General features: G+C 38.7%; 1 protein-coding gene across 13 annotated transcripts in view; it reads right to left on the reverse strand.

The window, feature by feature from the left end:
* Positions 1 to 372: 372 nt before the first annotated feature.
* The window catches only part of KTN1 (kinectin 1), a 123,734-nt gene continuing 97,533 nt past the window's right edge, over positions 373 to 26,573 (reverse strand). For 4 of the 13 annotated variants that reach the window (XM_080640545.1, XM_080640541.1, XM_080640543.1 and 1 more), the window contains 11 exons: positions 23,857 to 23,946; positions 20,420 to 20,500; positions 17,897 to 17,986; positions 17,675 to 17,767; positions 15,079 to 15,150; positions 14,762 to 14,845; positions 14,511 to 14,594; positions 11,201 to 11,284; positions 9,532 to 9,624; positions 8,232 to 8,352; positions 373 to 2,528 (listed from right to left, as the gene is read on the reverse strand). In XM_080640545.1, coding sequence (XP_080496671.1) covers positions 2,524 to 2,528; positions 8,232 to 8,352; positions 9,532 to 9,624; positions 11,201 to 11,284; positions 14,511 to 14,594; positions 14,762 to 14,845; positions 15,079 to 15,150; positions 17,675 to 17,767; positions 17,897 to 17,986; positions 20,420 to 20,500; positions 23,857 to 23,946 — 897 coding nt within the window. In that variant the 3' untranslated portion in view covers positions 373 to 2,523. Of the gene's footprint in view, positions 2,529 to 8,231; positions 8,353 to 9,531; positions 9,625 to 11,200; positions 11,285 to 14,510; positions 14,595 to 14,761; positions 14,846 to 15,078; positions 15,151 to 17,674; positions 17,768 to 17,896; positions 17,987 to 20,419; positions 20,501 to 23,856; positions 23,947 to 24,256; positions 24,507 to 26,573 lie in introns of those variants that run through there. The other 9 variants (XM_080640548.1, XM_080640544.1, XM_080640546.1 and 6 more) reach the window with 4 other exon arrangements.

A 26,573-nucleotide genomic window follows, 5' to 3' on the forward strand; every position in this document is an offset into this window, starting at 1 on the left:
GCAGTTGGGAGATGGATGAGGCAAGCAGGCTAGTGTGGCCCTTCATATTCAGGGCAACTAAGAACTGGGCATATTTAACTTAGAGGGAATGACTTGGAGAGCATAGAGCTATCTAGGCATATCTGAAAAATAACCAAATGGGAGTGTGATAAGCTTTTCCTATTTGATTCTGGAGTAAGGAAGTAACACAAATTGATGCAAGTAACAGGAATAGACTTTTAATAAAATTAAGTAATCGTTAACTATTTCGACTGCCCCTAACTGGAACAGGCAATATTAACAACTTCCTGCCATTTCAGGGGCAAAACGATGAATATTTGAGTTGGAATGTTGAGGAAGAGGACACAAATAAGACACCAGATGGAGTCCTCTGAGTCTCTTGCAATTATTTTATTTTTTAAAAATTCCAACATAGAGGAAGATTAAAAAAATAATACAATTATACAATTCTTAGAAACCAAACTCCGGAGAGAAGAGTAGCAAGGAAAATTTGTAAAATAAAAGACAGGATTTCTGTTTGTTTGTTTTCAGGTGGCAAAGACATAAGTAGCTTTACAGCAAAGCAAAGGAAAAAGGAGAGAAGATGCTGACACAGTATCTGGCCTTCAGATCAATTTCCCAATGGTTTGCTGAAAGCAGCCAGGTAAGGCCTGGGCCCTGGGGAATCCCAAATCCCTAGGCAGGCATCCCTGGTCATATACCTTAGAAATATTACTTGATAGGTGTGCTATGAAGTGAAAAGGTTGGGAAGCAACAATCCTCAAGCTATAAAAATAAATTTCATCCATTCATTCATTTAAATATTTGAGCACAATTAGATGTCAGGCACTTTCTCAGGGCTGGGGATAAAACAAGGAACAAAAGAGGTGATTCCGGCCCTCGTGGAGCTTCCTCTCCGTGGTGGGGTCTGGGGACTGACCAAGTATATATCTGAAACTTGTAAATGTTATAGACAAAAACAGGTATGGGGACAGGGAGGCAGGGGGATACTGGATGATCGAGAAAGATCTGATGAGAAAGGTGACATTTAAACAGATCTCAAGATGGTGAGGGATCAAGTCAAGAAAAGAAAGTTTTACACAGGAGAACAAAGTGGAGAGGCCCCATGGTAGAAGCATGACAAACTGCAGGGAGGCCAGGCACTTTAATGCTTCAATACTCAGTGGCACAGACATTTGTCAGCATCTGAAGGGCTCAGTTTTTCATCCAATTATCATTTTTTAATATATTTCTATTGATTTCAGAGAGAGGGAGAGATAGAAACATCAATGATGAGAGAGAATGATGAATAGACTGCCTCCTGCACACACCCGCACTGGGGATCAAGCCTGCAACCCAGGCATGTACCCTGACTGGGAATCAAACCATGACCTCCTGATTCATAGGTGGAAGCTCAACCACTGAGCCATGCCAGCCAGGCCAACCGATTTATTTTTTAAAGCTTCTTCAACAACAAAAAAAGATAACACATGGCCTTGGCCAGGTGGCTCAGTTACTTGGAGTGTCATCCCAGATACCAAAGGGTTGTGGGGTTCGATTCCTGGTTGGGGCACATACCTACTAGGTTGTGGGTTCAATCCCCAGTCAGGGTGTGTTTGGGAGGCAACCTACCGATGTTTCTCTCCCTCCCTTCCTCTCTCTCTCTAAAAAAAAAAATCAATAAAAACGTATCTTTGGGTGAGGATTAAAAAAAAAAAAAAAGATTAACATGTGAACTATAACATAGTGCCTGGCAAGAAGGAAACTAAAAAAGTTAATTATTATTACTTAACAAAATAGTAATAGTAAAAATAAAGTAGAGCTCCTCAACCTGAAGTGGGGGTGGTAAGCATGAAACCCTAAATATTTGCTCGTGCTTTCTGTAACCGGCAGCTCTTCTGGATAAGACTTACGTTGCACAGAATCCCAGAGAAGACCCAAGGCTCCAGCAGAGAGGCTGTATGATCAACAATGCCTATCTCATCTTGTCTGAAGGTTGAAATTACTAAGTGTGTTGGCCTGTAATGCTAATAAAATCTATTAAAGCTCAATGAAATTAGAACAAGTCTGATAATAAGCATCCCTTTATTTGCTGATGCCATTACAAAAACCGATTACATTAGCAACAAAAAGTGTTTTCTTGAGTGGACGTCAGAGGCAGTTACTCCCCAAAATGTTAAGTAAAACAGTGCACAACATCAGTATTAAAATGTTAAATTTTACATTGTCTTTACTTTTGATCTTCTGAACAATTTTATTGAGCAAAATAAGATAAAAGATTACATGTTCATTTTATCTTCAGGAATGTAAAGGTCTAATTATTCAAACAGTTTTTGTTATAAAACTAAACTCTGAAGGTGTCTACAGAGTTGGCTTTTTTTTCTCTCTCTTTAAATCAGTAGTCTAACAAGGATTAGAAAAGACAAAACTCTGTTCAGTGTTTCTGACGAAGTAGAAAGGGTGAAAACATAAATAAGGCTTTAATTTGGCAAAATATAATACAATGCCTCCTGTTATTCTTGAATGAACAGTTTCTCAATTACTTCACTCTGTAAAAGATCAGAAATAAATAAATTCAGTTTAAAACAAAGAAACAAAAGGCAATCAGAAACTTTTGACAAGCACCAGGAGTACATACTCCATTTGAACTAGCATGGTCCTTTCGACTGGATCAAAGCAATTAATATTAATGGTAATCCAAGGGGGAAAATTCTGAAACTTTTACATGGATTTTAAAATATGTGCATCAAAACTTCATACCAAACTTAGAATAATTTAAGGGTGTTAAAATCCTATTAAAAATATTTAAGAGAACAACACTGAGAATCCATTTTTGTTAGTTCTACTCAAGAGCACTCTACAGCTATTCAGGTGAGTGAGTAGTCCTGAAAAGAGGGACTGAACTTTACAACTTTCCACTCATGCGTAAATAGGTTCAGAGACTTTCTGAGGTCATATGAAGCTTTCCAAGTCTGATAAAATGACTAAAGAAATTACCTTCAAAGTTCATAACCAAGTGCAGCATGTGAATTTTGATAGGATGATGGTTTGGGAAAAATAAAAGCTATCTGGGGTATAATTGAGGGGACTTAAATATGGGTTTAATACTGGATGATGATATAGAACTACTGTTTTATTTTTGGGGATGTGATACTGATACTGTGGACTTGTAAAGGAATGTGTTTGTTCTTAGGAGATGCACACTGGAGTGCTCAGGGATAAAATGTCATTACTTTCAAATGGTTTGAATCAGCAAAACATACACACACACAGAGAGAGAAGAAGAAGCAGGTAAGCTATGTGAATGTACTATTCATTCAACACTTCTTTGTGTGAAATTTTTCAAAATAAAAAGTTGAGGGGGAAAAGAAGCAGTTAGAAAGTAAAAGTTATCACTGGCTATCATGTTATCTAAACAAGATTAACAGCTGATCAGAAAGTACATATATTAAACTATAAAGTGCTATGTAAACACATTACAGGAAATGAAAACCTGATCAAGTGTAAAGTGTAGAAATAAAAGCTAGTTTTTATCTGGAATGTCAACATTATACTTCAATAGTACTATAAAAGAATTCTTTCTTTCAGAAATAAGAGACAATAGCATCATAAAATAATCCATTTGTCAATGGGAGTAGGGAAAGCACATATATACTTCACCCCAGTTTTGCTGGATAACACTGAGAGCCTCTCCCATTCATTATTAATAAACCAAATACATACCAACTTTAGGAAAAAGTCAGAATTAACAGAAGAAACTCTAAGAAGCTGGCAACAAAGGATGAGACAAAATGAGGAGAAAAGGAAGAAGGGATGGAAGCACACAATGCCTAAATCAGGGAGAACAAAAGTACTGATTCAGAGCACAGGCCCTGGGCCCAGACCACTTTGATTTAAACCCCAGCTCACCAGTTACTAGCTGTGTGACCTTCACCAAGTTACAGAACCAATTTGGGGTCTATTGTATAATGGGAATTAAAAATTAACAATACCTACCTACCATGCAGGGGTGTTGTGAGGATTACATGAATGACAATGCCTATGTGCTAGAAGCATGCTCATGCTTGGAGGAACACTCAAGAAGTGTCAGCTATTAAAGTTATCATCCTCCCTCCATGGGACTCCACAAACTGGTTCCAAGGTCAGGGAAGCTGAATCTTTTGTGTCCATCTAAAAGCTGTATGTTGAGATTCTAACCCCCAGTGTAAATGGTATTTGGAAGTGCCCACCTTCCAAAGACCCCACTGTCATGAATGGGATCAGTGCCCTTATAAACAGGACCCAGAGACCTCCCTCACCCCTCTGCCATGTGAGGACACAAAGGGAAGGTGGCCATCTTTAAACCAGGAAGGTTTCACTAGAAACAGAATCAGCTGGCACCTTGATCTTGGACTCCCAGCCTCCAGAACTGTAAGAAATAAACTGTGAGACATTCAGTTTGTGGGGTTTTTGTTACAGTGGTCCAAACAGATCAAAACACTGGGGTGATGAAGTTTTCTGATACAGACAGGTACACACTTAGAACACAAAGGCAGGCAAATATGAAACATAAAGAACAGTAGATTATCTGGGAACAAAAAAGTATATTATAAAATACTAGTCATTAAGATAATTAAGCAATTATCTTAATTTTTTAAAAAAAGCAGGGGTCTGATAGCCTTCTTTGGGGGGCTTGCAGGGAGAGAGGAATAGAAGATGGACAAGAAGACATCCAAAAGAAAAGAAAGGTTAAGGCCTTACCAATTAAGGTTATAAGATAAATACTCCTATTCCTACAAAAATGCTAAGTACTGTGTATTAGGATTTAGAAAACTAAATTACTGGCTATCACCTCTCTCATTTATCTTTTAAAAATAGCTTTTCCCTTACTGATAATGTACAGCATTATCTTAAACAATTCATATATACTAAAAACAAGTCTCCTGATATCAGCTTTAACCTATTACCTACATTCTGATGATTTAAAAATTTATAGTTAAAATTTAATCATCTAGTAGTTTTAGAATAGTTCACAAGAGGGAGAATACTTTGTGCAAAAATGATGGCTGAAGTTAAAAACCTGAGAGAGCCAAAACCGGTTTGGCTCAGTGGATAGAGCGTCAGCCTGCGGACTGAAAGGTCCCAGGTTCGATTCCGGTCAAGGGCATGTAACTTGGTTGCGGGCACATCCCCAGTAGGAGGTGTGCAGGAGGCAGCTGATCGATGTTTCTCTCTCATCGATGTTTCTGACTATCTATCCCTCTTCCTTCCTCTCTGTAAAAAATCAATAAAATATATTTAAAAAAAAAAAAAAAAAAAAAAAACCTGAGAGAGACACCAACAGTTAAGGAAGAGCTGTGGGAACCAAGGGATCTGTGGGAGGAGCTAGCATTGTCAGTGCTGTCAGTGCTGGGTAGAACACATAGAAGGAAGGCGGTCCTCAGTGCCTGGTGGACCTCCACCTTCACACACCCCATCCTGTCCCTCCTGCTGTATTACTGTTCATGCTCCACCCCTCCCTTCCACTTGCCAAATAGGGACTTATGCTCATCAGCTCACAAAAGACTGCTGAGCTATCACTTATGGGAGCTGCCTGCCAAAGAGTTCAGTTTTAGCTGTGTTCCAGAGCATAGATATTTATTTAACAAGTTACTACAATTTTATAAATCAAGACCAAAAATTTTTAAAAAATAAAAGTGCTATTACCAATGATCAGTATAAGTGTCAAATATAATATGATTAAGGCAAATGTGGAAAAAGGCCAAGTCAAAGATGGTTCACAAGACTTAATATGAGCAACCCATGTGCGTGGGGGGAAAAGAAAAAATTCAAGAACACCTTTGACATGCTGGAGAGGTACTACTGATGAGGTCTAAAGACAAGGGTAATCGGTGATCTCATAATTTTTTAAGCTCTTGGAAATGAGCCCTTCCCTTATAACACAAAGGCCTATGGACTGACTTCAGCCTATTTAGCATATTTCACTATCTTCCATGCAAACAAAGGACCTGTATTAGATCCAGCAATTAGGAAATCCCTAATGATCTCAGCAAAAAAAACGTTTCATTGGAAAGGCAGGAAGAGAAGCCCTTCTAGACTAGATGAACAGTTAATATCAAGAAGTAGATGTCATGAGAATAGTTTTTTTAAGAATTTTGTTGATCAGTGAAGTAAAAGAAAAAATAGGGTAGTAACCTAAAGGAAGTGCACGGTTAAAACAAGACATCTGAGCAGGTTTTCAAGACTGAACAGAAGGAGCACGTGGAGAGAAAAGAGTAGGGCTTAAGACATGGGAGGGAAGAAGCAGGAAGCAAGGGCATTTCCTATTGTGGGAAGGTGGTAATGTGACAGAAGTGTAACTCTAGGTAACTGAAAGGTCAACATCCTAAGGCTAAAAGACTAAGAAATAATTATTTTGCTGACAGGTTAAAAGAATGAGCTGGATTTATTTGGAAAGTCTTCTTAAAGGTAACTGGCCTGAAATAGCATTTTAAAGGAGAGCATATGCTAAGGCCAGAGGATAATCATTCTATAAAAGTGAAACAGGCCCTGGCTAGGTGGCTCAGCTGGTTGGAGCATCATCCCGTACACTGAAAGGTTGGGGTTCAATTCCAGGTCAGGGCACTTAACTAGATTGTGGGTTTGATCCCTGGCTGGGGTGAGTATGGGAAGGCAACCAATTCATGTTTCTGTCTCACATCGATGTCTCTCTTGTCTGTCTCTCTCTTTTCCCCTCTCTCTTAAAATCAATAAGCATGTCCTTGAGTGAGGATTAAAAAAAAAAGACAGAATGCCCCTGTAATAAAAATAGCTGTCCAATGGAAGCATGAAACAGAGTGCGGAATCTCGGAGGGAAGGCAGGGGAGGGTGGGTGTGTGGGAGGTAATCAACCAAAGACCTTGTATGCATACATGCAGAACCCATGGGCACAGACAACAGGGTGGTGAAGGCCTGGGATGGAGGGTGTGGTTGGGCTGGAGGGGGTCAATGGGGAGAAAAAGGGGGCATATGCAATACTTTCAACAATAAAGATTAAAAAAATAAAGTTAAAGCATAGGATATAAAATAAATAAAATAAAAATAAAAGTAACCCATGTCTAAAATAAAAAAATAGCTGTCCATTCCAGTTTTTCCAGGACACCTAACTTACCCTGAGACTTCCATACAGACTTAAAGAGTCTTAAGTAAGGGTTTTGAAAGAGACAGTTCAGTGATGAGTGGCCCCTTTGTATTGTATAAGCCACTCCACTCATCTCCAGATACCATGATTATTTTAGAACAAACAGCTTTGAAAGAAGAATATCTGAAGTATTCATGCATATTGTAATATCCTAATTACCCAAGGTTAATATGACTTAATTCATTCTGAAAACAGGTAAAACCCAGGAATTAACCAATCAATTGATCTTATTCACCAGCTAAAACACAAGTCACTTTTTAAATATATATATATTAAACTTACTTTTAGTTATAGCTGATACACAATATTATATTAGTTTCAGGTATACAACAGTTATTCCACATTTAAATACCTTGCAAAGTGATCACCACAATAAGTCAATCAACCATTTGTCACTAATCATAGTTATCATATTACTGACCATATTCTCTATGCTGCACATTATATCCCTGCAAGTCATTTTTAAGTGACAACAAATCTGAGCTTTCCCAGGTAATATAGGCAATAAAATTTCTTAACATGGTCTGGTTAGTGACGGATTTATTTATCTTCAATTAAGACCGTCACTTCAGAAGTTAAAAAATGAATCTGGTTAGCTTTATAAGCAAGCAAAGAAACAAAAAATCCAGCATCCAATTTAAAGAAACTGTGATGACCTGATTTTCAGCTCAGAATCTTAACTTAGTAAAAAATCAGTCACTTTATTTTACCAAGTCATTAAAAAAAAATGCACAGATACTTTACCAGAACTTAGATCAGGATAAAGTAAAGGAGTTGCAGACATTATGGCAATGAACAAAACTTAGGTAAACAAGTTACAAGAGTGTATGTTTTATACAAAGGTCAAGGAAGGTAAAAATAAAGGGTTTTTTCCCTCCCTCCAAGCTGGAAGACCAAAATATGTACAAAATGGTAATAAAGCTCCAAAAAAGCTAAAGCTGTCACTGAAGGTTCTGAAAGAGATAGAGGAAATATTTCTGCTAGGGCAATAACAGCTCCTGTATTTATGATAAACACACAGTACACATACATTCACATACACACACTATGCCAATTACCCATAGACAGACATTAATAGTTCAGTTATTCTTACCTACTACCGGGTAGTGTTCTTTCTCCTTTGTGAGCTGTTGGTTTACTGCCTGAAGCAACTGTTGTAACTGTGCTACAGTCTGATTTAGACTTATAGACATTGTCTCCTTCTCAGAAGACTCCTAAAACAAAGATGAAAGTAGTGAAAAACTCCCAATACAAGAAAAGGGCAGAACATTTTTGTTTTAAATACAACATGAAAAATCTGAAAGGTGACATAAAAATCAACAGTAAAAACCACATAGAGAAAGAGTGTTTGATACCTAGTGATGCAAATTAGTTTGCACCAAAGAAAGCTGTAATAAATGTTGTCACTGGACCACAAAGGGAAAAACCTAGAATCTCTGAATGTCAGATATGAATTCATTTCTCTGATCAGAAAAAATATGTGGGGCACCAAAGAAGAGAACATTCATAATAACAGTAAAAACAACAATAAACATATACTGAGCTTTTCTAAGTGCGAGGCACTGTTGTGTTACCAGCTATTTTAAGCGATTTTTATCAGTGGTCGCCAACTGGTGGTCCGCGGATCATTGGTGGTCCATGAGGTCCAAAAGGTTGGCGACCGCTGATTTATATAGTAACTCACTTATTCCTTTCAACAATCCTACAATATAGGTACTATTATAATTGCCTTTTACAAATGGGGCAACTAAACCACAGAGAGGCTAAGGAATTTGCCTGAAGTCTCACAACTACTAAGTAGTAGGGGCAGGATTCTAACACAAGCAGTCTATACTCTTAAACAGTATACCAAAATACCTCCCAACACAAACCTTGATTAACATCTTACTAAGCTAAAGGGAAAACAAACATTAATAAAAACACTGCATTTCAGAGATAGGGTATCAGTTAAAAAAGCAACATGACTGATGGAAGCACATTACAAAGGTGTTTTTTTTATCCTCACCGGAGGATTTTTAAAATAATTGATTTGAGAGAGAGAAAGGAAGGGGGAGAGAAGAAAGGAAGAAAGGAAAGGGGAGAAGAGAGAGGGGGGAGAAAGAGGAAGAGGGAGAGAGGGGAGAGAGGAACAGAAAGGAAGAGAGGGAGGGAGGGAGGGGGAGAGAGAGAGAGAGAAATATGAAACATTGATCAGTTGCCTCTGATGTACGGGCCCTGACTGGGAATTGAACCTGCAACCTTTTGGTGTGTAGGATGATAATCTAACCAACTGAGGAACCCAGCCAGAGCTACAAAGGCATATTTTAAGTCATAGATGGATCTTGTACATGTTTTACTTCACTTAATTTATAAGGTAATTAGCTCTGAGATTTGAAGTTAAAGAAAAGACATACCGTTTCTGGGGAAACATCACTATTCTCAATAACAGTAGTATCTCCAGCAGCTTTTACTATTTTTGACTGGATAAGATCCAGTGACTGTTGAGCCTGTAAAGAAAGCAATATGGTAACCTCCACATACTACAACTGGTAATTAAATATAGACAAGAAAAACAATGAACGATTTTCTTACATCTTTTGTACAAGAATAAAGCTCTTCTAAAAACACAATGTAAAGCCAACCTATTCAATTTTTACTCCAAAATGAAAACAGCTTCCTCCCCCACCAGACTATAAAAACACATGGCTCACTGTTTTAAAAAGTTCAAACAATACACATTTAGGATTAACATTAGGCTAGGTCAGGGGTCAGCCAAGTATGGCCACAGCCTGTTTTTATACAGCTCATGAGCTAAGAATGGTATTTACATTTGTAAATGATTATGTTAAACAAACAAAGAACAGTATGTGAGAAGTCATATGTGGCCCACAAATCCTAAAATAGTTTGTGGTTTTGCTGACCCCTGGTCTAGATCCCTCTTCTGTGCATACAAGGGGCAAATAGAAAACTGGCAAAAAAAAAAAAAAAAATGTATAAATGGTCTTTAACATACATGCTGTTTTATACTTGTTTTACATTGTATTTCATTAACTTTTTTCATGTCAATAAATATTTATGTGCATGTCCAATCAAGTGCTACACGGTCTTTCTATATAGATCTGAGCACATCACTGTTGCCTATTATTGCCATTTTAGCCATCACAAATAACATGGCATATCTAGTATCTTTGAGTGCCTGTTTAATATTCTTAAAGTATATCTGAGAAACTAAATTGCTAAGCTAAAACTACATGCTTTATATATTTGGTCCAGAGGTCAAAAATTACCACATACTGAAGTAAACTAGACTGCTCAGCCTTGACAATTGTATCATGTACTTAAGTTTTGAGCTCTAAAACAAACTTCCTAAGTTCACATTTTATTTTCTGGTAACAATAACACCAAAGTAATCTGAAGCAATTCTGAAGTCCTATACTTTTACATAACATCATACAGAACCAACAAAAACATTTCTTTCAACTTTTGAAAAAGTGACGTATTTGTTTTGCTAATGAACACAATCACAGCTCTAAAGCAGCTTTGATAATAAGTACACATGAATTACACTTTGAAAAATATCTCAAAATTACAAATAACTTGTCAACCTAATGCAAAGAATAAAAAAATGTAATCCTAAAAACTGCCTATTTATGAGACTAAGAAAAATGTATTTCTACAAAGTAATAAATGAAAGGAACAAACTTCTGAAACATCAGAGGTCTATATACATCTTTCGGATCCATGAAGATAAACAACTATATAAGCTAATCCCCTCCCCCTCAAAAAATAGATGGCTGTAAATAAGTTTTAAAAAAAGAATAACTTCAATTAAATTTAAAGTTTATTCTATACTTTATAAAGCAATTAATTACACAAATGTGATGAAATGATGAAGCAAATTAAAAATGTTAAAACAAGCCAAAAAGTTTAGTTCTAAAAACTATATAACAAATAGTTTAAATTTATAAACAAATTAATATAATAATGCAAAAAATAACAGCAGAATTAGCAGTACGTTTGTTTAAGATTCAAGGCACAACATTGCATGATGCAATAACATCTTCTGGATAAGCAGTGTCTTACCTTATGCAAGTCACCAGCTACCTTCTGTCTTTCACTTTGTTCAGTTTTAAGTTTTGTGAGTGTTTCATTTAACTGTGTTTTTAACTGTAAAAATAAAGGAACACCATAATTAACTTTATTTTCATCCTTCTTTGATTATGCTTAGACCTCTACAACTGAAGAATGAATGAGAAAGAATGGGATCTCTAACAGTTATGCACAGTGGATTAGCCAATATGCTGCACCAGATGTATAGAAAAGCTAAGCAGTGGAGGATCCCATCTGTAAAGCTAAGTCAATGTAAGAAAAGCTATAGAAACAAACTAGAGTTTAGAGAAGAAAACTGTAAATGTAAAAACAAAACCATCAAATTCTAGTCAAGTGCCTTTAAAAGTATTCCTATTCACTATTCATAATAATTCATTCATATTTAAATTATTCAAATTAAAAGGCAAGTAGGCCCTAGCCAGTTTTGTTCAGTGGATAGAGTGTCGGCCTGCAGACTGAAGGATCCTGGGTTCAATTCTGGTCAAGAGTACATGCCAGGGTTGTGGACTCGATCCCAGTAGGGGGCATGCAGGAGGCAGCCAATCAATGATTCTCTCTTATTGATGTTTCTATCTCTCTCTCCCTTCCTCTCTGAAATCAATAAAAATATATTTTAAAAAATAAATAAAAGGCAAGTAGTCAGAAATTTTACTAATTTTTAAAGACTTTCATGACTATACAGTTAAGAAAAGTCAACTGTGTAATATTTTAAAAGACATTGAACAAAAGATTGCAAATCCAGTAAAATGATAACTTCAAAAATTTTAATGTTGCTTATCCTTTAAGATGGCACTGAAGAAATCAGTGCAAGACCATACTGGCCTAATAATGGCAACAAGAAATGTCTTAAGACACACTTCTCAATAACCAACTTGTCAAAACAGTAATAAAGCTCTATAAAACTCTAGTGCCAATACAGAATGCCTCTAATCTTGTTAACTGTCCTGATTAAATATGAATAAGGAAAATGGACTACACTGACAAAAAAAAAAACTTTCTTATTTAAACTCACCAAGTTAACTGATTTAGCTTCCCACCCAGAGGCATAACATTCCAAAAAGGTCTGGAGACGCAAAAGGGGGAAATACAAGATGCTGACGTTTCGAACTGGAGGGAGAATTAATGGGGGACGTTCATTTGGAAATTATTTTTAGAACTCTATTTAAATACCAACTTCTTCAGTTTTGCTCTTTTACTTAATTCTGATTTAATGTACCAGACAGGTTATTCCTTTGGTCCAAGAACACACAATGTATGTATAGACAAATAAAATTATTTTAATTTATCTTAAAATGTGGCAACAGTTTTCCTGAGCAAACAAACGGAAAAACTAAAATTAAGATTTTAAACTCGATGTGAAAAAACCCCACTCAAAATGGCCTCTTGCCCGGCCATAATGGCTCAGTGGTTGAGCGTTGACCTATAAACCAGGAGGTCACAGTTCAATTCCCAATCAGGGCACATGTACGGGATGCAGGCTCGATTCCCCAATAGGGGGCGTGTAGGAGGCAGCCGATCAATGATTGTCTCTCATCATTGATGTTTCTGTCTTTCTCTCCCTCTCCCTTCCTCTCTCTGAAATCAATAAAAACATTTAAAAAAAAAAAGACCTCCTGACAGAAGTTGAGGAGCAAATAATCAAAGTGAGCATCAGTCTGAATGAAGAGTCAGTCACCAAGCACCAAAGTTAATAGTAGTGTCTCCAACAACAGTAGGAGAAATTATTTTCTAAAAACACATTATAGAGTAAGGCTTATAGCTGTAGCATACCACAGTCCTGACCTGTACAATCAATGTATAGCGAACATATATATAAAACTAGTCTCACACTGCAGTGGGAATGATTCAATTAAGATAAAATGAAGGTAAATAAAAATTTTTATTTTAAAAACTAAAGAGGTTGTTGTGTGCATGTGTGTGTTTGGGGGAGAAGGGCAAGGCTCTACATGTACATTCCATTGAGCCCTATTCTGAAAATGAATTCCCATAAATCACTAACGTAACACAGAAAATCAACCACAAATGGATAAATTAAGAAGTTTTCTTTGGTACCTACAACAGTATTAATAAGTAAATTCCAAACTGGGCAGGATTAACTTGGTGTAAGAAGAAAACTTACTGTAATCTTCCTAGAGTTTATTCTGGTACTTTTTAAAAATCTAATTACATGCTATAACAATTTTTAAGTCATGGAAAGACATAACAATTGTTTGCAAAACATACTACAAGATAGTCATATTTATCTAACAACTAAGCCTGTCACAATCAGTATAAATTTCCAGAAATTTAATAATGGGAGTACTCTACATCTATAGACATTTAGCTAACTTTAGTTAAATCTTTAAGTCTATAGCTTCATGACTACTGTGCCCTAAATGATGTTGATGATAAAGAATTTCACAAGCTTTTTATTAACTATCTGTATAACAAAAGCCTAAGTGACCGTTAAGGTGGAACAACCAGTCGCTATGATGTGCACTGACCACTAGGGGGCAGACATTTAATGCAGGAGCTGCCCCCTGGTGGTCAGTGCGCTCCCATAGGGGGAGCACCACTCTGCCAGAAGCCAGGCTCACGGCTGGCGAGAGCAGCAGCAGCGGTGGCGGGAGTCTCTCCTGCCTCCACAGTAGTGCTAAGGAACAGTGAGCCGAGCAGTAAGGAGCAAGGGGTCCCAGGGACTGGGCCTAAGCCGGCAGTCGGACATCCCCCAAGGGGTTCCAGACTGCAAGAGGGTGCAAGCCGGGCTGAGGGACACCCCCCTTCCCACTGCTTCCAGTGCAAGAATTTAGAGCACCAGGCCTCAAGTAATCTATAGAAAGACCAGTTAAAATAAGAAGCTGGATTGGATTATTGCACTTGAATGAAGAGGCTGCATCTTCAACCTTTAATATTCTCCTCCTTCCAGGTTAAAAAATAAGAGGTCTAGTTTATTATGGTAGCTCTGAGAAGAGAATCTTCACAACTCAGTCTTTATTAGCGTGTTTCATTTCTTTATTCATAATGTTATTTAAGAAATTAGGTTTCATAAAACACAGGAAATTTCTGAGAAAGAGTTGTAAGCCAAACATGCTATTGTTAGGAGCTAAGAAAAGAAGGATCGTCTTAGGAATCAAGAAAAGAAAGATCACCTCAGGAGTCAACAGAATATGAAGATTATCTTAAACTTACAAAATTGCCAAGCTAAAGATGTTAGCAAGGAGAAAAAGTTTGGATGGTTTCTCCACGTGTCAACACAAGTGTTTTCAGAGCCTACTTGATACCCAGTGGAGAACAAGCTTCTTACCAAATTTAGCTCTTCATTCTGTCTTACTGCTTCAGAATATGAATCATCAAGTTTTTTCTGCAATTCAGTCAACAGATCTTTCAGCTGCAATGAAGTTTAGAGTTTAAGATTGATCTCCTTATGGTAGCCCATGTTATGTATGCAACTTGGAAGCTCTGCCACAAACAACTTACACTAAAATATTTTACTACTCTGTTATAAACTTAATTTAAGTAGAGAAGGAAGGTTGAAAAAAATTCTACTGTAAGTACCTCTCTGACTTCTGTGACATAGGTAGATCGTTCAATTTCTGCCTTCTCTAGTTCCATTTCCAAATTCTCTCGTTCTCTTCTCAGCTAGCAATGCAACAAAGAAGGAAAAGTTAACAAACACATTTAAGATTTCCCTTCATGATGCTTCTCACAATGAAGAGTTATGACACTTCTGAATAAAAAACTATTATCTCAAAAACTACAAGATATCCTTAAATGCATAACAAGTACATAAATAGACTAAAGAAGTCTTAACAGAGATCTTAAAAAAAAAACATATACTTAATGCTAAAAAGTCAAACAATGAAATAACATACATTTTCATTATCTTTATTTTCTCTTCTTAATTGCTCTAGCTCTTGTTCCAAAGATGTGAATGACAACTGCATCTGAAATATGAAACAATTATATGACCAACTAAACCACCAAGGATATAGAGACTTCTATCTTCTAGAATTTTAAATCATTTTCTTGAAATGCATCTCATTTAAAGCTATAACGAATTTTAAAAGACCTTATAAATGAGAGTGTCACATTTAACTTGCAGTCAAAATCCACCCCATTTGCATGTTATTATATTAGGCCTTGTCAGAAGTGCTTAAATTTTTTAACAATTAACTGACAACTGACTGTATTTAGTCCCCAAATGCATTAACATGGAGTACCATCAGCATCCCTAAATTCTGCACAGGTTGGCCCAGAAAAACAAGCAAGCAACAGAAGGCACTCTTTACCACACCCAAGTAAATGGGAGAGAAATTAAGATTGCACAAAAACATTCAGGTCCATAAGAATGTAAAAACTTATTAACTTTTTCTTGAATACTATATGTCATGGGTCACAATATCCTATCTAATAAAAGAGTAATATGCAAATTAACCACCACTCCGCTACACCCACAAGCCACGCCCACCAGCCAATCAGGAGCGAGTATGCAAATTAACCCAACCAAGATGGCTGTGGCCACAGAGTGAGCAGGAGGCTTGGGTTTCCCCAGCAATGGAGGAAGGCAAGCTTTCTGCACACCCTGGCTGGCCCAGGCCTCCACTCAAGGCTACAAAGTTTCAATTATAGAAGATAAATAAATCCCAACAAAAATGGCGGCAGCCATGGAGCTGGAGAGAGCAGGAGGCTTGAGTTGCCCCCGGCGATGGAGGAAGCCAAGCTCCCGCAGCCCTGGCCTGCCTTGGTCTCCACTCCAGGCTACAAAGTTTCAATTATAGAAGATAAATAAATCCCAGATACCAGGGCCTCCGCTTGGGTCGCCGGGGGGTGTGGCCGGCCTGCAAACCACCACAGGCCCCTCGCCCAGGCTGCCCCACACCCCAAGGGAACCCCCACCCTGATCTGGGACACCCTTCATGGCAAACCAGCTGGCCCCCACCCGTGCGCCAGGCCTCTATCCTATCTAATGAAAGAGTAATATGTAAACTGACCATCACTCCAACACACAAGATGGCTGCCCCCATGTGGACACAAGATGGCTACCACACGATGGCCAGCAGGGAAGGGCAGTTGGGAGGGACCAGGTCTCCAAGGGACGGCAGTTGTGGGTGATCAGGCCAGCAGGGGAGGGTAGTTGGGAGGGACCAGGCCTGCAAGGGAGGGCAGTTGGGGGCAATCAAGCCTGTAGGGGAGGGAAGTTAAGGGTGACCAGGCCAGCAGAGGAGGGAAGTTGGGGGCAACCGGGCCTGCAGGGAAGGGCAGTTGGGGGGGCGGGGGAATCCAGACCTGCAGGGGAGAGCAGTTGGGGGGGACCAGGCCTGCAGGGGAGGGCAGTGAGGGGCAAAAAGGCTAGCAGGGGAGGGCAGTTAGGGGCAAACAAGCTGGCAGGGGAGGGCAGTTAGGCATCAATCAGGCTGGCAGGGGAGTGGTTAGGGGGTGATCAGGCTGGCAAGCAGAAGCAGTTAGGGGCAATCAGGAAGGCAGGCAGGCGAGCAGTTGGGAGCCAACAGTTCTGGATTGTGAGAGGGATGTCCGACTGACTGTTTAGGCCTGATTCTACTGGGATCGGGACTAAACGGTCAGTTGGACATCTCTCAAGGGTTCTCAGATTGGAGAGGGTGCAGGCTGGGCTGAGGGACACACACCCCGTGCACCAATTTCGTGCACCGGGCCTCTAGCAATGTTATAAAAGTCATTTTGGCCTGGCCAGTGTGGGCCAGTGGTTGAGCATCGGCCTATGAACCAGGAGGTAACAGTTTGATTCCTGGTTAGGGCATATGCCCGGGGTTGTAGGCTTGATCCCCAGTAGGAGGCATGAAGGAGGCAGCTGATCGATGACTCTCTCTCATCTCTGATGCTTCTATCTTTCTCTCCCTCTCCCTTCCTCTCTCTGAAATCAATAAAAACCTATTTTTTAAAAAGTACTTTTGAACTTCAAATAATTTAACTCGTGTCACTGCATAGTAGTTCTGTCACTTTCAAAGCATTTTATATTCTTTATCATTATCCTTTAGTTGTACTCTAAACCAATGATTCTCAGTCTTGGGTGGGAATCATAACCACTTGAGGGGCTCTTTAAAGCAGACTGCTGGCCCCACAGAGTTTCAGATGCAGTTAAGTCTTGGGTGAGACTCAAGAATGCATTTTTAACAAGTTTCCAGATGATGCTGATGTTGCTGGTCCAGGGCCCACACTTTAAGAATCGCTGCTCTAGCTGGTTTGGCTCAGTAGATAGAGCATCGGCCTGTGAACTGAAAGGTCCTGAGCTCCATTCCAGTCAAGGGCACATGTCCAGGTTGTGGGCTCAATCCCCAGTAGGGGGCGTGCAGGAGGCAGCCAATCAATGATTCCATCTCATCACTGATGTCTCTATCTCTCTCTCCCTCTCCCTTCCTCTATTAAGTCAATAAAAATATATACTTTAAAAATCACTGTTCTAAATAAGCTCTTCCTTTTTAAATACAGTACCTGTTTAATAGTCTTTTGTGATTCATCGACCTTAACTTTCCATTTATTTTCTTCCTGCTCCACACTTCTCTGTAGCTTCTGTAAAATACCTTCCTATGGACAAAAGTATAGTTGTTATGAAAAATTCATGCTCTAATGCTAAAATAAACTATTTAAGCCACTAAGGAATAAGTTAATGATTTTTAAATGAAACCAAAATGTAGATTAAAAATCATTTCCTACTGTTTCTGCAAGGACGGATTTATATTTTTCACACTCTAGTTGTAACAATGTGTGCATTTCATCAGCTTCTTTCAACTTGTGCTCTAGAACCTGCAAAAAAATGACATAAAGAAAAATTCCCTAGTTTTACCAGAAAGTTTTGTGCTTCAAACTTGTTTCAGTACTTACTGGTATATTATGACAAATGGTTTCTAACTGTTTTAAAATGAAACACTACATTTCAACCTTCTTAAGGAGCAATGAAGTACAATGACCTTTTTGGTCATTTGGTTTTTGCTAATAAAACTCTCTGAGTCTGTTTACTACAAAATATATTACACAATCTATATATATAAAAGCCTAAGCGACCGAATGACCGGTCGACCAGTTGCTATGACGTGCACTGACCACCAGAGGCAGACACTCAACGCAGGAGCTGCCCCCTGTGGTCAGTGCACTCCCATAGCAGGAGCGCCGCTCAGCTGACCAATGGGTGCCAGATGCCAGGCTCATGGCTGGCGAGCACAGCTGTGTGGTAGGCACAGACAGGGCCAGGATGAGCTTGGGCTCCTCCCAGTCTGCCTGCTGCTTTGCACACTACTACACTCCTTGGGGGATGTCGGACTGCTAGTTTCGGCCCAGCCAAAACCAGCAGTCCGATATCCCAGGAAGGGTCCCAGATTGCGAGAGGGCACAGGCCAGGCTGAGGAACCCCACCAGTGCACGATCAGGCCAGGGAGGGACTGCGGGAGGGCTCCAGGGCATATCAGGCCCATCTCGCTCAGTCCCAATCAGCCGGACCACAGCAGCAAGCTAACCTACTGGTAGGAGCATCTGCCCCCTGGTGGTCAGTGCATGTTATAGAGCAGGGGTGGGCAAACTTTTTGACTCGAGGGCCACAATGGGTTCTTAAACTGGACCGGAGGGCCGGAACAAAAGCATGGATGGAGTGTTTGTGTGAACTAATATAAATTCAAAGTAAAGGAGCAGAGGGGAGAGCAAGAGAACCCTCCGCTCTTTCGGCTCCGCAGGCTGGATAGAACAGCCGAACGGGCCGGATCCGGCCCGCGGGCCGTAGTTTGCCCACAGCTGTTATAGAGACCGGTCGACCAGTTGACTGCCTGCCCCCTGGTGGTCAGTGCACGTCATAGCAAGTGGTGGAGCAGCCTTAGCATATCATTAGCATATTACGCTTTGATTGGTTGTTCTGCCATTCAGTCTATTTGCATATTAGCCCTTTATTATATGTGATGATTATATATGACTAGAAGTCCGGTGCACAAAATTCATGCATGGGGGCGGGGGGAGGGTGTCCCTCAGTTCAGCCTGCACCCTCTCCAATCTGGGACCCCTCGGGCAGTTGGACATCCCTCTCAGAATCCGGACTGCTGGCTCCTAACCATTCGCCTGCCTGCCTGATTGCCCCTAACCACTCTGCCTGCCAGCTTGATAGCCCCCTAACCCCTCCCTTGCTGGCCTGATTGACACCTAACTGCTCCCCTGCTGGCATGATCGTCCCCAACTGCCCTCCCCTGCCGGCCTGATCGCCTCTAACTGCCCTCTCCTGCCGGCCCAATCACACCCCAACTGCCTTCCTCTGCAGGGCTGAGGGGACTGGGGGACTGAGGCTGCATGAGGTGGGGCTGAGGGGATTGGGCACCGCCATCTTGTGGCTGTGGGTGCCACCATCTTGTGAGGGCGTAACAGTCAATTAGCATATTCCCTCTTTATTAGATAGGAGGATAGGATAGTTTCATCACTCTTTAGCAGATGGTAAAATCAAAGCAAATCCACATGTGAAATAAAGTCATAATACCTAGGCTACACACAAAAGAGGATTTGAATCATGCCATTTGACATACAAAGAAAAGTTAATCCCCAAATTTCAGTAGACAAGGATAAAAACACATCTAGGTTCTGAACACGTCTAACTATATATCTGGGGTTGCTTTAGCAAACCAGTCAGTTTCTACCTGCCTACCTCAACTGAGCTTTACTTTTTAAATTCAGGCTAAAAAGAGAGTAAGAGATAAATATTCAATTTTAGAACTGAGTTGTAGAGTTAAAGAAATGGCAAACTTTAACTTTGTATATAAATCAAATGCAAGGAAGACTTACAGCATTTTCACCAAAATTTACACAAAATGAAATCACATTATACTTTCTCAAAAAATCATTATTCTGCCCTCGCTGATGTAGCCAAATGGTTAGAGTGACAGCCCGCCCACCAAAGGGTCTCTGGTTGGATTCTCAAACAAGGGCATGTACCTGGGTTGTGGATCTCATCCCTGGTCCGGGTATGGGCGACTAAGGTAGGCAACCAATCCCTGTGTCTCTCTCACATTGATGTGTTTTTTTCTCTCTCCTTCCCTTTCTCCCTCTCAAAATCAATGGGGAAAATAGCCTCAGGTGAGGATTAACAACAACAACAAAAATCATTAGCCTATTCATACTACATCTTTTATCTTTCCCAAGCTCATAAAGACAAATTCTGATTTAATTCTTTTTTGGTTAAAACATAGATATTTCACTTCTTAAACTAACCTTAACCTCCTCTGAACCAGAAGTTCCAGTCACACATTCTTTTGCCTTCTTTTCAAATCCACGCAACCATTCACTATAATTCTGTGGAGAAGAAAAGTAAAAATAAACAATATCCAAAAATATATAAATAAAATAGGTAAACATTTTTAAATAACTAATTTAGATTATACTGTAAAAGAAAACTACATAGCCCTGGCCAGTGTGGCTCAGTTGGGTGAGTGTTGTCCTATGCACTGAAAGGTAGCTGGTTCGATTCCTGGTCAGGGCACATGCCCAGGTTGTGTGCGGGAGGCAACTGATCAATGTTCCTCCCTCACATCTCACCTCTCTTTCTCTTTCTCTTTCTCTTTCTCTTTCTCTCTTTCTCTCTTTCTCTCTTTCTCTCTTTCTCTCTTTCTCTCTTTCTCTCTTTCTCTCTTTCTCTCTTTCTCTTCTCTCTCTCTCTCTCTCTCTCTCTCTCTCTCTCTCTCTCTCTCTCTCTCTCTATATATATATATATATATAGAAAGATAGATAAATAGATATATTTCTCGCTCCTCTCCCTTTCTTTCTAAAAATCAATAAAAACTTTTTTTTTTTTTAAGAAAACTACATAGACAAACTCCAGCCCGCTGGAAATTTCAAAGAAGAATAAATATAATGCATAAATTATATATAACCATCCTGGGCAGGAGGCGCAGCTGGCTGGAGCATCATCCTATACACCAAAAGGTTGAGGGTTTGATTCCTGGTCAGGGCACATACCTAGGTTTCAGGTTTGATCCCCGTCAAGGTAAGTATGAGGCAACCAATCAATGTTTTTATCTCACACTGATGTTTCTTTCTCTCTCTCTTTCTCTAAAAGACTAAAAAACATATCCTTGGGGGAGGATTTTAAAAAAATTATACATAACCAAGCCTTGAAAATAAACACTAAAAATATACCTATGGGCAAATGCTCTCCCTCCCAGGAGCATGCCCACACCTTTCCCTTCTTCCTCTTCTCCCCCGACAGGAATGCATCTCCTAAACCAGTGGTTCTCAACTTTCTAATGCCGCGACCCTTTAATACAGTTCCTCATGTTGTGGTGACATCCAACCATAAAATTATTTTCCTTGCTACTTCATAACTATAATTTTGCTACTGTTAATGAATTGTAATGTAAATATCTGTGTTTTCCGATGGTCTTAGGTGACCCTGCTAGCAGTTCTCAACCTGTGGGTCGCGACCCACAGGTTGAGAACCGCTGCTGTAGGTAGAGCCTAAGACCATTGGAAAACACAGATATTTACATTACGATTCATAACAGTAGCAAAATTACAGTTATGAAGTAGCAATGAAAATAATTTTATGGTTGGGGATCACCACAACATGAGGAACTGTATTAAAGGGTCACGGCATTAGAAAGGTTGAGAACCACTGTGACCTAAACTCTAAGGGACCCCACAGGGCTTACAAACAGGGAGCAATGGGCAGCAGCAGTTCATCCCAGGCTAATCCCCTGACTCTGTCCCCAAGGCCCCCTATTCCCTGACTTCTCAGTAAGCCAAAGCAGCCCAGCCTAGGCTCATTTTCCACCTAGTCTCTCTCCTGTTGCTTCTTCAATCCTAGTCCCTCCCTTGTTTCACTGTCCCCAGCTTTAATAAATGTCCTCTAAAATTAAATATATATTAAACATAAGTTTTATATTATAGTTTTAGTCATTATTCTAAATTTTAGAACAATTTATTCTACATTTTGGATGCTTCTTATCTTAATTTTATACTTTGATAGAGTATTTATTTGTTAGATACTTTAAATCAAATTTCATGTTAATCCTCTTAAGTCTTTGGTTTACTTTATTCTAAGAAAAAATGAACACAAATGAAATTTCTATTAACTGCTGTAATTTAAAGCTTCATTTACATGCTGAATCAGGATTCTCTATAATCTATCAAATCAGAACAAAAAATGAAAACTGGATGTGAGATCACCCCATAGTACAATAAAATAATATAATACACCTAAAGCACAAAATTTACATTTTCACATTATAAATCTGAACCAAGACTAAGTGGATACTATTAAAATCCTACTTCGCTTCAAATACTGGGATTTAATATAAATAAGTAAGCTGGAAAACTGATTTAGTTGTTTAAAATTTGTAATCCTCCCTCTATGTCATATGGCTTACATCTCTCCTATGCTGATGAAAGCACCACACTGTCTATGCAGTCATCCTGCTCCCACCCCATCCTAATCAGGCCTCTACTGACGAACAACTTATGAATACACGATGGACAGAGGAATATACTGGCTACAGGGATTCAGTCAGCTACATCCAAACAGGGTAACTGCATATAAGACATAGGTTTTGTGGTGTGTTTTTCTTTTAAAGGGTGGGATTGCTAACAAGAAGGAAACCCATGGAATAAATAAATCTAAGAGACATCTTAAACAAATCACACATTGACCCTTCCTTGGGTCCTGACTAAAACACACTACAATAAGTAGTTATTGTTTCATTAAAATAGACAACTGATATGACAACTAGAAAAATGTACTGACTAAATATATGAAATTAAGGATTTTAAAAAATGTAATGGTTTTATTTTAAGGAATCCTTATCTTTTACACATATGTATACAGAAATATTTATAGATGAGATGCTCTTATGTTTGACTTCCTTCAAAACAATCTAGGAAGTGCAGGGTAGGAGGAAAAACAAGATGCTATGTATTACCAATTCATGCCACATATTATTAATTGTTGAAGTGGTATATTGGGTATATCAGATTCATTATACTATTCTACTTCGGAATATGTATACAATTCTCCATTAAAATAAATAAAAATATCTACACCAACATTTAGGGAACTACATGCATTCACTGGCTTTCTCTGTCCTCAAATATCCACTGCATTGATTATATGAATCAAAGCAACTTTTCTCTCCCACTTAAAACACACACAACCTCAAGTAAAGTAAGTTGTTCTATATTATCTTTAAGACTTTTACTTGAAAACCTTAACAGATGACCAAAATCTTGCATTGTGAACTAAAGAGAGCTTGGCTCATAGTATTAAATACCTTTAATTAAAAAAATAAAATGTTCCTAAAACTAGGAAGCAATCACTTAAAATTAAGTTCTATTTTGAATAAAGCCATTAAGAACATTATTGGCAGATTAACCATTAAGAAATCATTTTGTCCCAAATATGTTTATGACCTTCTAAATATATGTCTCCTATTTAAATTTTATAGAATACAACAAAAGTATCAGCTGAAAAACAGGAATGAGTTTTGAATCAAGTAACTGATCTTCATTACTTAGAAGCGCCCTAGGTTAAAAATGGAAGAGAGTAAGGAATTGGTGCACTATTGGAAACAAGTGCAGAGTGCAAATGCTGCTTACTCACAACTTTCTTGAACAGTGATAAAGATGTCATGTTTTACAAAATAATAAATTAATCTTACCAAATTTGAAGGAACAGACACCTTTGGAAATAATTTTTTGAGAACTTCTTTAGCTTCCAACTCAATAGCTTCCATATGTTGTTGTCTTTCCTAAAGCAGAAGTTCAAATCAAACTTACAAGTTTATAGAATTAAAAAAAAAAAAGAGCTACAGTCTTTTAAGTTCTTAGGGAGGAAAAAGTGAAAGTATTTCTTAAAAATTCATGTCAATATTGACAAATGTCAAATTTTCCCCATTTTGAAATGTCAAAATGGCTTCCATAAAAATCTGCAAAATCTCTAAAGCATCCTAAATAACAAATAACATCTTATATTAATCAAGCCAAGGCAATATCTAACAATATGGACATTTTCCTTGTCATTAGAAATCAAGTGATTTGCCCCTCTAGGAACACTTCAAAAATCAAGCAAATAAAACCCAAAAAACAAAATATACTTCCTGCAGCTAAAATTTTAAACTGCGTGTACAAAAAAAAAACAACTAGAAATGTAACAAACTACATGCAAAAAGTAGGCATCTGGGCAACATAACTGACTGAGGCTTACTGCCTGATGAATCTCCACAAAAAAATGCATCACCGATGGACTATAACGCCAGGGGATTAAAATGCCAACTTTCATATTTCCACCTTCAAGGTCAGGTAAAAATACCTATTTTAAACAAAGCAAAAAAATAAATAAATCAAAATTTGATGGGTGGTACATATGAGAAGAAGAGAAGGAGGAAAAACTGATGTCATATTACTTCACCAATGCCAAGTATCAAGAAGACTAATTCTGAAACTTTTATATGGACTCTGTCCACTGTAAATTTAAAGTTAAGTATTACAAATGCATGTCTAAATTTGGTGAATTTAAATCCAAATCTAATGAATATCAATTAACTCAAAATCATAGTTTGTCAAAATTAGGGTAATGGCTTGATCACACACAAAATAAAAATCTAATAATAAAACTATCTGTGCAAGATAAAAAATGAGAGCTATAAAAATGCACATCTAAACCAAGCCAAGAAAATCATCTCAAAACACTTGTGAAGTTCAACAGATGACAGAAATACAAGCAAGTTAGCAAGATCTCAACTCAATTCCCCCCCCCATCATTTAAATGTGATCTTTGAAATTTATTACAGATTTAAGATGCACACACTTCAATTTAAGAAAATCTCAAGTCACAAAATTAAAAGCTAGAGATTAATCATATTCTCTACACACAAAAAGTTATTGTATTCTGTGTTAGTGGAGGATTTTAAAAATAGATGTTTTAAGGGAGTATTTTAAATAATTCAATAAGTTCGACTATTTTTCAGGAATACACCCACCGGGCTGCATAAAATAAGGTATACTTATTCACGGAAAATATTTAACTGCCAATTCAGAGACAATTAAGAGGTCTCTGAATTATTAGCATATGACTATAGAAATGATAGAGCAATCGCTAAAGAAAATCACTCAGGAAAAGATACACTGTGAAGCAGAATCTTTTTGATAACTTCCCAAGGAAAAATGAATCTAAAGAAAATAAGTGTTTAACTTTTAACCAAGAGGCACAAAGATGAGAAGTTACTTTTAGTCTGTACTAATTCTAGCTAAAATGTTTTCATTTAACAAAGTAGTTTGATTGTAGATACAATTTCCATTCCCCCGTAACACCTGGAAAATATCCAATAATTGAAAGTAATCATTATAATTTCCTTACTATCTTTGTCTAAGTAATATATATAAAGTATCTTCCATGTGAATCTAACATTTATAGTAGCTCCTCAAGAATATATACTCCTTACAGCACAACTTGTGGTCTGGGTCAATCAATATCACTTTACACTTATGCTATCTGAGGACTAGATTCCTTTAAAATAGAGAAAGACTGTAAATTCTATTATCTGTTGATTATTAGCTTTGCAAGAAGCCATTGTACACTTGGTGGTGAGTCTGGAAATGTGGATAAATTCTTAAACTCATCACCAAGCACATGAAACATGGTTAAACTCTAGCTTTCTTTTGGAATCCTAACATGCCAGAATGCCTATATAACTTCTTGCAGGATTATTAAGAGACTAGAGGTCCGGTGCACAAAATTCATGCACTGGCAGCGGGGGATGGAGGGGTGTCCCTCAGCCCAGCCTGCACCCTCTCGCAGTCTAGGACCCCTTGGGGGATGTCCACCTGCCGGCTTAGGCCCGATCCCCCAGGGGATCGGGCCTAAGCCGGCAGTCAGACATTCCTCTCGCAGCCTGGGGTTCTCGCAGTCCGGAACCTTTCACTCCTTACCACCCACTTGCAGTGGAGGTGGGAGAGGCTCCCGCCACTGCCACTGCATTTGCCAGCCATGAGCCCTGTTTCTGGCTGAGAGGTGCTCCCCCTGTGGGAGCACACTGACCACGAGGGGGCAGCTCCAGTATTGAGCATCTGCCCCCTGGTGGTCAGTACGCATCATAGCGACCGGTTGTTCCGCCATCATTCCGCCATTCGGTCAATTTGCATATTAGGGTTTTATTATATAGGATTAGTACTTTGTAGATACCCAGTCTCATTACCAAAACAAAAGCTAAAAGGTAGCTCTTAACAGTGACAAAGTTATAAAACAACCACCCCCATTACTGATAGAACTGACTGTAACCACTCACAATGAGAAAAGGTCCACCCTGGCCTAGATTTTTCTATTCCTGGGCCTAAATTTCTCTGGTCCCAGTATCTGCCAGCAGTCTCAAGTTTAGGT

This window comes from Plecotus auritus (assembly GCF_963455305.1).
Source record: "Plecotus auritus genome assembly, chromosome: 1".
NCBI classification, from domain to species: domain Eukaryota; kingdom Metazoa; phylum Chordata; class Mammalia; order Chiroptera; family Vespertilionidae; genus Plecotus; species Plecotus auritus.